At 37.6% G+C, this 17,087-nt stretch overlaps 1 protein-coding gene across 8 annotated transcripts in view; it reads right to left on the bottom strand.

The window, feature by feature from the left end:
* NPAS3 (neuronal PAS domain protein 3) overlaps nt 1-17,087 on the bottom strand; it is an 807,876-nt gene that overhangs the window by 411,330 nt on the left and 379,459 nt on the right. For 6 of the 8 annotated variants that reach the window (XM_025043375.1, XM_025043377.1, XM_025043378.1 and 3 more), the window contains one exon: nt 5,953-6,035. In XM_025043375.1, coding sequence (XP_024899143.1) covers nt 5,953-6,035 — 83 coding nt within the window. The remainder of the gene's footprint in view (nt 1-5,952; nt 6,036-17,087) is intronic. The other 2 variants (XM_025043376.1, XM_015585515.2) reach the window with 1 other exon arrangement.

The following is a 17,087-nucleotide window of genomic DNA, read 5'->3' as shown; positions in this document are numbered from 1 at the left end:
CATGGAAACCACATTTCTGCCATGATCTCTCTTCAGGGCATTTCTCATAGAATATTATTTTTATTCTTTCAAGACTTAAGTAACAATTACATTCCTGTATCATTTATTTACAAAAATGTGGGTACTGATTATGAATGTATTATCCAAAATTTCATTTATTTTATATCCAAACCTAGTTATAGATAAAAATCTCCCTTTAATCACTTTATAACTAATAATAGTTATTAGTAATGATATGTATTACATGACGTCAGTAATATAACATAAGATATCTGTAGTTCACCAGACAGTGCTCGCAAGAATACAAACGTTAATGTTATAAATCTTCCAGATATAAAGTTTGATTTGATTGCTGTTTTAACACCTGTGATGTGAGTAAAGCAACATTACGACAAAGTATACAAAAACAATACTGCAATTTTATACAACAATTATGTAAGCGTTATTTACAGAATGAAAAAAAACCTTAAACACTTCTGCTAACTTCTGCTAAGGGCGCACAAATAATTAAAGTACTCCATTTGTAAATCTGCACCTAAGGGAAAGTCATTCCACGAGTTAATTTTATGAGTTTCAAAGATTTTTTTTTTTATTTTTTTTTTACCACTTTGTGTTTCATTAACTTTGAGAAAGTAAAATATGAATATTCTATCTGGTCTTCAAATTGGGAAAATCAAAATAAATACCATTCATATTTTTTCATATTAAGGATATCATGAAATGGGAACAATAATACTTTTAAGAGAGCTTTTAAAGTAGGAACCAAATTAATGCTTAGTTTCTTATATTGAGGAAAGATCCCACATAATGACCTCAAGTTCTTTGAGTTTTACTTAGCTTGTCACAAAAAGCACAATTCCCCAGCTTGACCCCTTGCCCCTGGCTCCTCATCGGATTAATAAAAGTCAAAGAAGAATAAAGTGAATTAAAATGCTTTGACTCAAGCACAATGCATACAATTCACAGTCCTGCAGTTGCAAGGCTGACATTAGGCGAACCTTAAACTCTCCTGCAGAAGATGCCTCTGTTGTGAAAATCATGTCTGAAACAGCTATAAGTTCACAGGTCTCCAATAAGGGTCACAGTTAGTAGTAAAGTTTCCATGTAAATTATATGAATGGTGGTCTTCGCACTGCATGGTACACAGCCTGAGTGATGGCTTTGGCTACATACACTGGTATTGGATCATTAAATTGGAAAGTAAGTTTGCGACAGTTGATTTTATATTGATATAATCACTATTAAGTTTATTTTTTCCCCTTTCAGGAGGAAAGAAATCAAATTTTAAAGATCCCACAAACTTTCTAAATTTTCCTAAGAGAATATAAAGTTAATGAGATGTACACTACAGAAACATATATTTCAGTCCACAGAATGTGTGGACCAAAAATTAAGGAGTCTGTCTCCAATCTCCACTCCTAACTCTCTACACAGGGGTCCTTATCACACTCTTCCATGAAACATCATGGGGACACAGGTAGCAGGGAAGCTTGGCATCTGGTACAGAGAAGTCATAGGCATTTCCTGAGCCCCAACCTGATATTCAGAACTGGTCTCTACTTTACCTTCCAGATTCCATCAGTTCCCTAAACCTGTTCACTCCTAATATAAATTCTTGCCTTTTATTTCCATTGTCTTTAAAAATGTCCGCATCATTCTTAGAAAGTATGATAATCTAGTGTACATATCCTGGGTTCACAATAAATCTCTCACTTAACTAGCCACGTGAGCTTGAGTCGGTTATTTAAATTTCTAAGTTCTAGTTTACTCAATTTTAAGATGTGCACAGTCATGGCACTTCTCACAGGTACATATTGTATTGTGAGTATTAATGATGATACAAGAAGAGAACTTAGCATGATATGTGGAATATCATACATACCAAAAATTCAATAAATTTAAGCTAAAATCAATCAGGATTCGGTTCTTCCTAATTGAAACATAGCCACTCACAAACACACAATACATGACGCGCACACACCTCACTTGGTATTGCATTAGAAATACAAACTTATACATATACTCAAAATATTTAATGGCAGGAAAATGGTTAAATAAATTATAATACATCCATAGTATGAAATGACATATAACCATTAATAATAATGAAACCTTATCCTTTCTTAATACAGACATGACCACAAGATATTGATTTTTAAAAAGCTGATTGCTAAAGAGCATATAATTGGCCAATGCTTGATCCCATGAATCTCAAACATTTAAATGTCCTTTAACAACATTAAAAACAAAATTTTCCTGTCACACTACCTTCTTATCTCCCACTCTTCCTTTACCACAAACTTCCAGAAACTTGTATCTTCTAGCACTCTTTAGGTTTGTCTGCTGCACCTAAAACTTCATTGCAACTGTTTCAGAGGACAAAACCTATGACCTCTCTTCAGTATTTATCCTACTAAAAGATTTATCCTTAGACATCTTGACATTATTAGTGCTCCTTAAATAAAGTCAAATCCTGTGGCTTCCTCTTACTTTTCTGTCTACTCCTTCCTCATTTTCCACTGGCATCTTAAGTGATGACATACACTGGGGTTGATTCCCCTCAACTCTCTTCTCTCAAGCCTCCACATCATTTCCATAGGTCTTCAACTCACTGCTTGATTTGAACTATCATCAACATATGCTAGCGATTAGCAATTCCCAGCCCTGCTTTTAGCTGTAGACTGGATCTTGTTGTAGAGATTCAGACTCAGGTTTCCAACTGCTTATCTCTTATCAACTTGGCCATTTAAGAGAATATCCCTTTTGATATCTTTCAGGTAATAGTATCAAATAGCTAGTTACCAACCTAGAGAACAGGTGGTCATTAATAACTCCTGTCATAATTTGATCTCAATTCCATACTTGCTTCTCTATTCATAGAGCATTGATCTTGGAGATCTCCATTTGGTCTCGGACTATTGTTATGATCTCCTAAATGGTCTCTATATATCAGTCTCTTACTTTTCAAAGACTTTCTATATTCTGTATTTTGATAATAACTCTAGGAACAAACATCAAATCCTTGCTTTGTCTGTCTCTTGTACAAAAGCCTTCTCCATGGGCTCATTGCTGGTGGCAGCATCTTGGCCCATCACAATACGGCTCATCTAACTTCTCCATTTTTATCTCTTATGTGCTCCCCTGAGCCTGGGAAGCAGCCATCAAACTGAACATCTTAACAGTCCCCAAACAAGATCTATCATTACTTGCCCCCATGCTTTTGTGTTTGACATTCTTTTGATTAGAATATTCTTCAATTATCTTTGCCTAATAAACTCCTATCCATCATCAGCAGTTTTGAGAAGTCTTCTGTGATGCTTTGTGGCAAACTCAGAGCCTCACTTTTTTGTAGCCCCTAGTCCTTGGCCAATGTGATGCTTCTCACTCTATGAGGCCTCCTGGTTCTTCTTTCCCCAAATGACTGCAAGCTAGTTAAAGACAGCAGCCACATGCCCACTATAGTGAACTCTGTGCTCTTACTATTTGATTTTTTTTTTAATCAAATACTTGAAAGTGAATGAAGAATAGCAGAAAAAGAAGAAACAATTTATCTCATTTTCTTTGATTCTACTAGATTCAACCATGCATGGACCTTCCTAAAGGAAAATATAAAAATTATATTATTCTTGCAGACTATTGGTGTGTTGTTGCATGTGGTACAGACATGGGTCCATGGGTTCAAGAGGTCCCATGCTAGGATGAAATAAAATTAATTAGATAGCTTAAAGGAGGCCCTTCTTGTTACTACTACTTCTCAACCTCTTCCTGCCCACAACTCCTATATTTCATTTAGAGGAATATATACAGCTCTTCTACTCCATAACCATTGGTGTTAGAATCAAGTAAGAAGTTCTAGTTTCTATGACAATTTCAAGTGCAACCATTAGGATGACTCACTTTCATGAAAGCATCCCTATCAAGCCACCTCTACATCTCCTTAAAGCCAAGGCTTTGAACATATTAGAACATATTCCAAATATATTCTTTCCTACACTCTAAAGCCACACAGAATATATCAATTTTTTTTTCACATGAGGCCTTCAAATAGAGAGAGATGTTAATGCCTCTTTTAAGACCCATCTTTTCCAAACTAAAGTTCATCGAGCCCTTTGCCGCCCCTCATGTAACATGATTTCTAGTTCACACATCAGTCCAAGTAACATCAAGCTGTCTACATTTCTCTTAAAGTGTGTTGTCTAAGTTGGATGTGACCAACTTAAAGAGCAGAAGAGCTCAGCAGCCTCATTCTAGATCTTCTGCTTTCTCAAGCCTCGTGTTGCACAGGAGTGTGGGACAGCCATTCCGTATGTTTTCCTTAAGCTTATGCTGAATTCAGCTCTTAAGTTTTGTGTTTTAAATTAGTTTTAAACTCTTGCAGTTCCTAAGTCACCCTCCTACACTGATTGCTTAAGAATATAAATAGGAGTCATTCTGAATCACTTCAGAATTTAACAATATGTATATATGGCATGGCTCACAGCAAACTTATAAAGGAGATTTTGAACAAAGTGTGTACAGGAAAGAGGGATATAAAAATTTGAAGATCTAAAAATCAGTATCCTTTCTGTATCCCTGAAACTGATCCACTAAAAAGGTAATTTCTAAATGTCATGAGCACGATAGAAAAGCATCTCCCAAAGTGTATTTTAAAAAAATCAGTTATATGGAATCTTAAAAGATATTAGTGGAGAAATGAGAAACATCAGAATAAACAAAAATAAACAAAGTAAGTCTTTTCAAGGCCTTACATTTGCAAATGTGAATCCTTATATCTCAGACCTATGAAATATCAAATTTTCTCAAAAGGTTGTTAAAAACCACAAATTCTTGGACTTTACCCTGAAGATTCCGATTTAGTAGGTTCAGGGAAGGGCCTAGGAATGTGTCCTTTGAATAAGTGTCTCGGGGGATGCTGAAGCTACTGGCAAGGAACTGCTTTGGAGAGCCCCTGAGATTTAACCGAGGAGAATCTGATGATGACAGTTTTCTAGAGTATATACTTTCAGGAATAACATGCTCAATGCAACACTACTTTTGGCTATTTAGAAAATAAAAGCATCATAGAAGTAATTTTTGTTTCAGTATGAATAAACAGGAATTTGGAGTTTACCTTCATTTTTCTTATCTTAAAAAAAAAAATCCATAACCATCTTTTCCAAATAAACTACCTAAATAACCCGAACGCGTCTGCTTCTCTAATTCCATGTTAAGAATGTATCTTACATAGTTGAAGAAAGCTTTGGCTATGATGTACTCTGGAAGCAGAAATTATGTAGAACAGTTATTCATGGATGTGTGGAACTGATGGCAAAGTCTTAAGAAAACAAATTTTGAGTAAGTGAGATGCTGAGTTTGGGATGAATCTTCTCTAGGACAAGTTCCTTCTAGTCACCCTCACATTTATCTATCTTGAAATTCATTAAAAAATTAAATTATTATTGTCTCTTTTCACTTAAAATATACTTCAAAATTTTATCCTGAGAAAGTTTGTAATTTGGGGGAGAGACAAACATTAAGATCGGAAGCACTTATGAATGCAAACTCAAGCAAAGAACGACTGAAATTTGGCAACACAAAAAATGTCACGCTACTTTCACAACATTTTGCTCTTCCAAAAACAATATACAGCTCCAAAGACACACACAAATATCCACTTACAAATGCAGCACACATACAATCATTCTGGGAACAGCCAGCTACTATACATTGAGCATGAACTGAATAGTGCAATTCATCTCAATTATTACAAATAATACTTGCCCTCCCTTTCTCATTAAAATTCTCTCAAGGGATGGCTTTCTAAAAAGAAAAAAATGAATTCATAAGAATTTTAGAATTCCAAGATAAAATAACAACAGTCATATACATAGCTGAAATAAAAAAATGAAAAGACTAAACATATGGATTTTTCTTAGTAAAATATAAGCAAGCTTCTTTCTCTTTTAAAGGTACCTGCAAAATGTGACTTCCCAAATGTGCTTCAAATACTTCAATGGCCAGTGCACTGGGGCTTCTCCTTCGTTGTGCACCTATAACTTAAAAGAAAAAAGAAAAAGGAAAAGAAAAGAAAAAGAAAGAAAAGAAAAAAAGAAAGAAAAAAATTAAGTTGGAGCTCTGATTTACACCTTCAGCTTAATTTCTCTGCAATTGCATCACTAACTAGTTACTGTATCAATGACATCTCAAAGACACACAATCCAGTGTTAATTTGGTTCTGAGTTGCCTGAGCATAGGCAGAACCTCGGTTGAATATTCAACTGAGATAACAACTTCCACGAACGTTGAAGCCACATCCAGACTTTTAAAAATTTTTTTCATTTTGGACTATTTGTCCTATATTGGAGCAAAAACATGAATGTTCACATTTTTAAAAAATAAATTAGTAAATTATTTTTCTTAAAATTTAGGTATCTTTAAAGTATACATATTCTGCCTTTTCCCTCAGAGAAAAACTAAACTTTTCATATTCTCCAGGTTAGGAAAAAGCAAACAGGACAAATCTTAAATGTTCTAATGTAACGACTCCATCACAGTTTAAGAAGCACAACACGCTAGATAAGAGGTTCTCATTAATGACTGTTTGCACTAGTGTTAAGTGTCTCAGGATGGATGGATTTTGTATTTACTGAACATTCACATAGAACTTTTTATAGGACCGCCGAGAAGCCCAGGTGGCCTCTCGCCTAGCACGTGCCTTACCAGGTCAGGGACTGTTTTCTTATCTGAATATTCCTGTTCCCCTGCTCAGCCACACAGTCGGTCCTGCTCACCATGGCATACTCTACATGTGTTGTCTGCAGGTACCTGCACTCAAGAAGCCCCTGCCATCCCTAACGAGGTAAGCTTAATGCATTATATTTGTGGGATCCAGAATCGAGGGTCCTTATACACATTTTTTTTGCATGGAGTTAAGATTTGCTTTTAATTCTGTTCTAGATATTCCACCACCGCATGCCCCACGCCCCTCTCTTTTTTAAGTTCTCAAACATAAAAATCTGTTCGATTTACATTTACTTATGAAAGAAAATATTCAGATCTTTTCCATATTTCCAACAAGTAAATTCCCCCATGTCTTCCTGCTTTTCTTGGAAATTTTATTATAAACCTCTGCTCCCTCAAACCTAGACACTATGAATTGAAAATAAAATGAAAATCCCCTACTTTCTTACCTCTAAAAACACTTTTAGCTAGTTGACAAGGAAATTCCAGTAAAATGCTGCTGGGATAATTCTATTCGTTTCGGTTACTAAGTCAGTCAGTTGGATCCATAGCTTAGTAGAGATTATAATATAAATATACTTGTGATTATTGTGCTGTGCAAAAGTAGGCAGTTTACCCCTGTAATTGTGAGTTAGTGTCTGCAGTGTCTGAAAGGCACTTTGAAAATAGCATGAGTGTTAAGTATCATTATTACGGGCAAAAAGAAATAAAAGGGGCATTTTGTTTCAATGGCAAAATTTATAAAATATAATTGAAGAGCGATTAGTATCAAAGAATATTCCAGCTGGAAGGGATCTTAGAGATGTCTGTTGCAACTTCCTCATTTACTTCAGAAGCAAAACACGATAATCTTAAAACAGAAAAATCACTTTTCTATCTTAAGATTAATCTTTATTATAAGTATAGACGCAATATTTTTAAATTCAGATACACTTAATATTTAATATTCAGATATTCTTAATCTTGTACTACTCTGTGTGTGTGTGTGTGTGTGTGCGTGCGTGTGTGTGTGTGTGTGTGTGTTTCTGATTAATTTCCTATTCTAACATGCACATTACTCCCTTCAAAACTCCTTTGGCATTTTTGATAATGCAGCTGTCTTGCTGAATACTGTTTTCAGTTTCTAGAGTGTTAATTGCACATTATGGTAGCTTGGTGTGAATGATCCCACATGAATAAAATCTGCAGTACTTTTTAATTTTTTTTAAAGATTGTTGGTGGGGGAGGTTGATAGAGGGAAGGGAGAGTTGAAAAACTTCAAAAGTGTCCACTCTTTTTTGAGGCAGTAATTAGGATCCAGAAAGCTTTTTATTAATAGTTCATAATTTGGGAGCATTTCAGGGCTTCCAATTACAAAGTTCAAAATAAACCATTGCAACTCACAAAAGAAAATGGACTGATTTTAGAGAACACAGACTTTTCTACAAAGAACTAGATTAAGAGGGGGCCAGGACAGCAACAGTCACCAACCTACAGGAGACTCTAAAACATCACGGGCAATGTAAAGAGTATGTTTATATAAAAGAAAGCCCAAGGGGCATGCTCCAGTAAGGACAGATGGCAGCATCACTGACATCTAGAAGCACAGTTGAATTCAGTGGTGTGCTGCAGGGGTTATCCAAGTTCGGCCACTAGGCCTTTCTTTCTCTTCTTTTTCTCCACTTAGGACTCAGGCTGTCTTCTAAGTAAATGCTGCAAATGTGTAAATATTTAGGGATTTTATTTAAGAAAAGTTATTAGTCAGTCTGGAGATCTCAAATGTCTTCATCAGATCTTACATCCATGAGTCCTACCTGCATAGTTATTCTTCTTTGTTCTCAAATCCTCTACTGGGTGTGCATCCCAGTACATGCTAGCATAATACACAGGTATCTCATAAGTGGTGCCATGCTATTCTATTCAGTGGCATTTTTATTACACTGGAATTTCTCTTGATTTATATGTTTTGCACTTATGGAGGTGATGTGGGGCTGTAATGACAGTTCCTAATTTTACAACCAACATAAATATGTTAAACAGGAGCCCATTAAGTCTCTGGTAGAAGACCAGCTCTGTCTGACTCTAGCATTATTGGTAACTGAATAGATGTTAAAAATGTACTTCTTATCTTGTACTTTTTATCCTATCACATTTGGCATTTTAAGGTTGAGACGACAATCTGATAACTCAGGAACAGTGCAAATATAGTTATTTTATTTCTTCAAATTAATCTCATTGTATTTATAGAGTATCATTTACGAATAAACAAAAAGTAAAGAAGCATTCCTCAATATGCCCATCATTCTCAGGAAAGTACTACATTGCTATGAAGCTCTCTCAGGTCTTTGGATTTGGGAAGATGACAGTTTCCAAAGCCACTTGGTAGGTCAGACAAAATAGATGTTCATTACTGCCGAACAGGTCACTGTTTTCATTTGATCTAATGATACATTCCATTTATTTGTTCAACTAAAAGATATCACTTTTTGAAATTTAAAGAACACAATTAAATTAACCAAAAAAAAACCATACAAAAATGCTAAATAAATGGAACACTTATCTGCGAAGATGATGTCCCTAACTCACCGACAGTGAGATGTCAGTTTCATAAATTTAACAGCATATACAAACTGTTAAAAGAAGAACAAATCAAACCATAATAACATAGTAATTCAACTTCAAACTCCATTCAGCATTTACTGAATAACTATTTGATGTTTAAAATTGCTAGTTACTGTAAGGTAACTAGTGCTATAAAACCTAATAAGTAGTCCAAAAGAAAATTTTAAGCAATTTAAAACAAACCTAGGCCCAGTGTATAAATACTAACAAATATCTCAACCCTACTATCTCATGTTTTGCAAGGGTTAAAAATAAAACGCCTAGAGTTTTAAGAGATATTAAGTAGAAGAGATATAAGGAGGATTTTTTTTTTTTAAATCAACTAAAGAAACTCTGTCTCAGAAATCTAAAATAATATGATGAATCATTAGGACTGCACATTTGGCCTTTCATTAAAAAAAAATGGAAACCACGGAAGGAAGCATGTTTCTGAAAAATGAGTTTTGTCCCTCAACAAGTTTGGCAAAAATGTCCTAATCTAGACTCTTCTGCATAGCGAAGAAGGTATCTAGACTCTTCTGCATAACCTCATGAGGCAGTCTTTGAGAGGTAATTCAGAATAGTAAAAGACAACCTCTCTCTGGGGAAATAAACCCCACACCCCCAGTCATATTCCTGACCAGCGCTCATCACCTTCAGGGACGTACAAAGGCTGCGAAGGCTGAGGACTAGCGCTCAGTGGGAGTTTGACCTATTCAGCCAAAAGGTCAGCTTGCCACAGAAGAACCCATTACAAAACAGAAACAGGACAGCTCAGTGGACACATAATGAAAGAGGAAAAGTCAGGAGCCCTACTTGCCTTGGGTCCTGCATTGCCCTTTTCCTTCACAACCCTCCCCACTCCCATTTCCAGAAAAGGTGGAGCTGCCCCAGCTCCTCATCAGACAGTTCGAGATGGGAAGGTAATCCACAGGCAGGGAGAGAGAATAAGGCTTGTTATTTAAGGGATCACTTGAAAAAGATATTTAAAATTGAATACGAGTGTGACATTGTGAGGCAGGCTTTCCAATGGATTGTTTTATTAGGAAAAAGTAGTCATTGGCAGATAGGGAAGACCATTTTAGAGATATTTCCTCATCCAGCCCTCCTCCATGGGGAGCAATATGGCAACATAGGTAAATGTAGCCTGAAAGTTCTGCCGGTAGTATTTCAAGAACTGAATTATCCACCTAGTAAGAATGAAAGCTTCGTGCCAGGATGGCTACCCTCTGAATCTGTCATCCAGAGGGCAAGGCTCTGTTCCCACAGTGAGCTGTGGGGGAAGGAGGACTAAACAGCATGCTTAATGGAATCCGGGACATCACTCCCTGGGCTATATAGCACTTGGGCTAAGCAAAGTCAGGGGCTGGGAAAGAATGGAGTATAGAATGCTTAATGAGTCTTTCCATGGCTACCAAAGAAAAGAAAGGGATTTCCCTTGAAGAATCTCAATTAGCCTCCCTCACTATAGGGCAAAGGAAGCCAGGCAGGGTTTTCCCAGGAGCCTCAGAAGTTTACAAGGGTATGTGTGTGTGTGTGTGTGAGAGTGTTTGTGTGCGCGCGCGCACGTGTGTGTTTATGTGTGTGTGCACGCCCCTATAAAAATGCAATTTCTGTTTTCATTTACTATGGGACCAAGGCTTCCTTCTGAAACTGGTCCTCACAACTCTGCTTACTGCCCACAGTCCCGATTTGCATAATTTCTACGCTAAACTCATTGTTTGTGCATGCCTTAGACAATGGAGGCATTTCAGGTTGGGATGCAGACGAGAAAATGGAAAACTTAGTGCTAGGTACCAGCCTAACCGATACAGCAGCACTATCACTGAAACTCTGCTGTCGCAGGCATAAGATGTGGAGTTTCCTCTCAGTGCGTCATGTAATCAAATATACGAAGATGAATAATTACAACAATACTTTTTCTCAATGTACTTTCCCTGGGTTTTTTTTTTTTTCTTGTTTTTGTTTTTGTTGTTTTTGCCATTTTAAAATAGAGGATAATTGATGACCAGAGAGGAAAAATAGGGACAGACATTGTTAATTAGGCATTTAGATCCCTGATTAAAAATAAATATAAGAAAGAAAATCTCTGGTGTTCAGAAGTAACACACTTGGGTTTATTTTAAAATTAACACAGTTAGTAGAGTCTTAAAAATCAAAAAATATATCTTCATAATTCATATTCCAGAAACTTAAAACCATACTGTATAACCAATTTAGACACACACAAAAAAGAGATTTAATTCAATAAAATAACTAAAACTCTGAGAACTCCTGCTGATTCAAAAATTCTTTGATGCAACACATATTTAAATTTCTCCCACAATTTAAGTATGAATAGAATACATTAGGGAAAAGCATTAGGAATGGTATGACTATGAAAGTATTAATACTTACAAATGAATTGCTGAATTTGGGGAAAAGAAACCGCACATATCTTTGTGGCTTCAACTAGTTAAGAACTAAGGGGAACACACACGACATTCAATAGATCTGTTTAGTCAAGGGTGTGTTTATCATGCACTTCTGAAGAACTAAATAGTATTCACTTGATTTCTGAAAACTTTACAATTTTCTACAACAAAATGGCAGTTGTCTGAAGGAGAAATAGCACCCAAGTATTACTGTGATAGTCTTGACAATGTTTTTGTGTATTTGGGTCAGCAACAAATTTCAGGGACTTCTTTTTAGTACAAGGTTTCCATCTTAAAGATTCACTTTGCCCACCTGTCTTCCTGTTCTACTGAAGGAAATGAAAATTTCTAGCATGGAAGCAGATACTTCTTCATTTATTACTGGGAAAGGAGGAAAATAGTCTTCCTCTGACAATCTGGTATTATATGTCCCTTATATAAGGTGATTACATATAGGGTGATTAACATTCCTCGTGGGAGAACCCAAATTTTCCCTTGACAATGACATTCTTAAGGCAGTGTGTTAAGCTGCTGTTTGGAGTGACAGCACCCGAGGGAATAATGAAGCCTTGACAGTTAACATCTCTGAGGATGGAAACCTCGGGAAAATGCAGGCGTGATCCACAGCCTGGGCTGGAGGCTGAGGACTGGGGCACATGAGGGGGTTCCTCAAAAGATGCAAGGAAGCATGGGGTAAGGGACAGGCCATTGAACTGGACTCACAGACTAGGACATGTATACTTTCCTAACACTTCAAAGTAACTGTTACGAATCCAAAGAGGACTTTCTAAAAATGGTATGTGTTAATCATTCTGATTTTGGTTTCTTAATTATTTCAAAATAACAATGTATATAAAGAAGGGCACTTTCAAAAGACTGAAGTCCAACAACTCCAATTCTTTTCCCAATGTGTTTTGGCTTCAACAACTGGATGCTACAGAGATTGCTTTAGGATGCAAAGTTTAAAGCTAACTGCTTAATTCCCTTTGTACACTGAAGAGGATGTGAATTTCCTCTTTTTCTTTATGAAATACATAAAAGGTAAAAAAAATCGATCCTGATTAATTCCTGTTTTTGGATTCCAGCAGAGTCATGGGATATAATGAATCGTATACCTCCCACCTACCTGGGGAAGTTTTAAGACTGAGGCAGTTATAAAGTGACTTTAGAATGAAGAATGTAGAATAGGAGAGTCTTCTAGTGGCAGAGTCTTGATTTTTATCTAACATGAACTCAGCAAGGAGATATAAACTAATTAATTCTGGCTTCAGGGCTACAGCAACAAACATGTATTGAGCCATACTAAGTGGCAGGCACTCTGCTGGGTACTTGGAGCACAGAGATGATTAAGACGCAGTCCACCGAGTGAGGTAGTCCTTTGTAACAGAAAGTCCAGTGGGCCACGAAGGATGAACAGAGCAGACCCTGGCCTGAGCTTGAAGCCTGCACATGTGGCTGATGTAGGAAGGTGCTCTGCTTTCTGAATACAATCTGCCAGCGATAGTTTTGAGCTTCTTCCTCTGTTGTTGTTATTGTTGTTCTCATTAAAATTTCCCTTCTTCCAATGACCACTCTGCTCTCTACCTATTCTGTGTACGTCAGGAAGGAATACTGTGTGTTCTAATGAATAAAGTACATAGTTCAGGAAGATATCAAATACTCTCTGACCATAGCTCTCAAAGAGTAAAACAGAGAGAACACATTAAATTTGAGATTTGAATGCAGCACTAGCTTTGCAAAGTTCAGTACTTGTCCTCTAATTTTTAGGAATGACCTCCCCACTAATGTGCTGAAAATGTTTGGAGAAGTTCAAATTTTTCACGAAGGTTAGATTTGCTATGCTCCCTGAGTATGGGCCAAAACAAGAGGATTATTCTACTTTTATTTGGTAAACTGTCTTAAAAGCCTTTCAGTGAGTGCTCCCATACTTCTATCACCCCTTCTGACTCCAGCAGCACACAGACTGTTAGAGGCATGATTCCGCTCAGTAGGAAGGGGGCGGAGATTCTCATTGAATCAGTACGGTGTCACTCAGCAATCCCTGGTAAAAGGAAGAGGTCCACATCTGTAATCTTGATTTTTTTTTTCCAAGTATGATCCCAAAGCTTCATGTTATGACATTTGTAGCATCTGCTACAAATACTTAAGTAAGTCAGGCACAACTTTATTACTTCCAGTCTAATGCTCCATCCATCCTCCAGGCTTTCCTAGGCCTCTGATACGACAGGGAGCTGAGAAAGTTGGATGTGTAAGCGGCAGCTTATGTTTCTGTGGGAGAAAGAGGTCTATTGCCCTTTTCCTTCTCTCTCTCCTATTCATCCATTCATATATTCAGTCATATTCACTTTCTGTTTCTCTTTCTCACCCTGCTCCCCTCTCACTCACTTTTGGGCCACATAAATGCTTGGCAGTATATTTAGTGATTTTCTTTTTGTCAAAAGAACCATCAATATAAATAGTTCTATGAAGCACTTGGTCCAAAGGATGCAATGTTCTGCTTATAATAGCACCTGCTTGAAAAGTCGATCTGATGACTTTTCAGAGCTCAAACATCTCAGGCTATAGTACTGTAATCATTCATCTAAAATTTGGTGAACACTCACAATATGAAAGATATTAACCTCATTGACCTAGGTGCTAGAGATGTAAGCTGGGCTCCCATTTCCATTTCTAGATGCTTTTTAAAATATCTCTGTAGAAGAAAGCTAAAAGCATTCCTGTAAAATATTTGTCGAGCCTCTGCTCTGTGCTGGGCATTATGTCAGAGGATACAAAAATGAAAAGGCACCATCTTAACTATCCAGGTGATCAGTCTCGTGGGGAGGCTGACACATAAGCAAAGGAATAAAATGCAATAAATGTGCAACAATCAAATCTCGATTCAGGATGGGGACAGAGACAGTGGAGGCAGGAGAGACCTCAGAATTAGGGGTACTGTTGGAACTGGGCTATGAAGGGTCAGGTCACCTAGCCAGTGAACTACAACAGTCAAGACCCTGGGATCCAGTGGTCAGACATGCAGGCAAGATAAATGCACATTTTCATTGCTACACGTGCAAGGTGCCAAGTACATCACCTTGCCCACTCCAGTTTGGTTTTCCTTAAGCTGCAACACCAATGGATTGTCACGCTCCCATATACACTTGCAGAGTTGGGTTCCCCTGTGACCTCAGCACCTTCTTGAGGCTTAATACTCTAGCTTAATAGTCACTGATTACGCCCAAGAGGACCAAGAGTCACTAGGCACTGTCTGAAAACCGATAACCTTACAATTCAACATCCTGTGCAACTTAAACACCACTGCTTGCATCAAAGACCCTGAAATACACACCTATGTCACAGCATCCAGCCTGGGACTGTGTAAGGCAACTCAGTTCCCAAATAAGTTGTCATGTCACTGTAGAGGAAGGAAGAAGACTATTGTGACTCAGGCCCCTTACTGTAGGACATCCGATTCCTTAGCCCCTGCTTGCACGGAGAGTTTAATGGGAGGAGTCTCACTATCGGGAGACAGTTGTACACAGAGGAAAGAATTTGGGTTCTGGAATCAGGACTACAAAGTTTTAACTCTTCCATTTATCTCTAATTAACTGGGTGGTCTTGGACAAATTAGGTTCTATGGACCTCAATTTCTCATTCTGTCAAAGGGTTAATGTCTCAGAGCTGTTGTGAGGAAATATGACGTCCTTTGTCTACTTAAATTTTCCTCCCAGAACTTATTTGCCTATTGTCTCTCCTCCACTAGCATGTTACTTTCATAAGCCGGAGGAATCCCTCTGTGCACTGCTGAGACCCTGGCACTTAGAATAGGGCTCAGAAACCAGAAGGTGCACAATAAATATTTGTGAATAAATGAACTTTCTAGAGCACAGTGCCTAGCCCACGGAGGTGCTCAGCATGTTAGCTCTCCCCTCCTTGTTATGAAAAGCAGAGGCTGAGCCAAAGACGACTTTTTTAAATTACTATAACAGTAAGTTTAAGACTTTTTTTACTCAAATATTAGGAATATTTCAGAATTATTTCCTAAAATATTAGGAATATTTTGTTTCTCTGTATGTTGTCCCTAGCTTCTGCCTTTCCTACAGCATGATGTCAAATCTACAGTGTCTCCACAAGCCCTGCAAGCCAACTGCAATCAGGGCCTCCAACCAGTGCAAACATTTCACACATACTTGGGCAAAGAGCCAGTAATTCACTAAGCATCAGCAACTGCCCACCAAATTTTCTTTTGAAGGATTCACTCATGCCCTATGCAGCAGTAGCTGGCATTCGTTTTAAGACGCTGACTGCCTCAGACATAATTTGATTAGTTAAACTTACACAGCCACCAATAGTGGAAATTAAAATCAGCTGTTACAACCCCACCATCTTCCTTCTGATTTCATATAAACAAAAGCCCACACACAGCAATGATAACTGAACAAGAGCTCGGTCTTGCCGTACTAGCAGATCACGGTCGGCATCACCATTGCCATCTGCCTCTCGGGGACCTACAGAGGCTATGATTCAGGCAGAGTTAGAAACTAAATAAGAAAGATGAGCACTATCGGGAGAGTAGAGATTAGTAAACAGTCTGACAAGACTGTCAGACTTAGAATTAACGATACACACAAGCATTCACTTTCACACTCAACCACCAACATAACCAATGTGAAATATATCAAGGAGGAAAGAAACCTAATTTGAAGACCTATTATTTAGATTCAAGGTTCAGCTCAAGCCTCTATCAGAGGTTCTTAACATGTTTCTTTCTTTGAATAAGAGTTGTTTAAGCAAACCCTCTTCTCAAGGAAATATGTAAACACAAAACTTTGCAAATACAATTACAAAAATTTCAGGGAGCCTCTGCAACCTGTCCATAGACCTCAGGTCAAGCACTCTTGCTTACGTAAGAGCCCAGCATCCACATACATCCTATAGCAGCCTGGCACTTAGTGGGACTGAACAAATGATTTCTCAAATGAATATTCAAATGAATGAATGCATGAGATTCGGTCAAGAGAGAATACACAACTAAAGCAGACACTTGTATTCTGTGTGGGACTGAGAGACTGAAAGCAGCAGCCAGTTAGTTGGTTTATTCACAAAAATTGCTTTGTGGAATTATACACTGCTCCTCCCCTTCTAAATGCAGACGGAGAGAGGAAAGGAAAAAGAGATAATGAAGGTTTGCAAATGAAGTGGGTACAACTGTGCAATCAATCAACATTTTCTGAAAAAGAAACTGCCTCACTTGCCAAAAATCTGAACTGAATAACTGAACCAGCATTCTGATGAGAATGGACTTTGCCACTAGCCAGTCATTTTTATTTGTCTTCCAGCTGTCCCGCTTCTCTTTTTCCGGGAAGCCACTGGTCTCTTCGGTTTAGTAGG

The sequence above is a fragment of the Pteropus alecto genome, unplaced genomic scaffold (genome assembly GCF_000325575.1).
Source record: "Pteropus alecto unplaced genomic scaffold, ASM32557v1 scaffold171, whole genome shotgun sequence".
NCBI classification, from domain to species: Eukaryota; Metazoa; Chordata; class Mammalia; order Chiroptera; family Pteropodidae; genus Pteropus; species Pteropus alecto.
The sequence above is the reverse complement of the archived record's forward strand: the minus strand, read 5'-3'. Positions and strand labels throughout refer to the sequence as shown.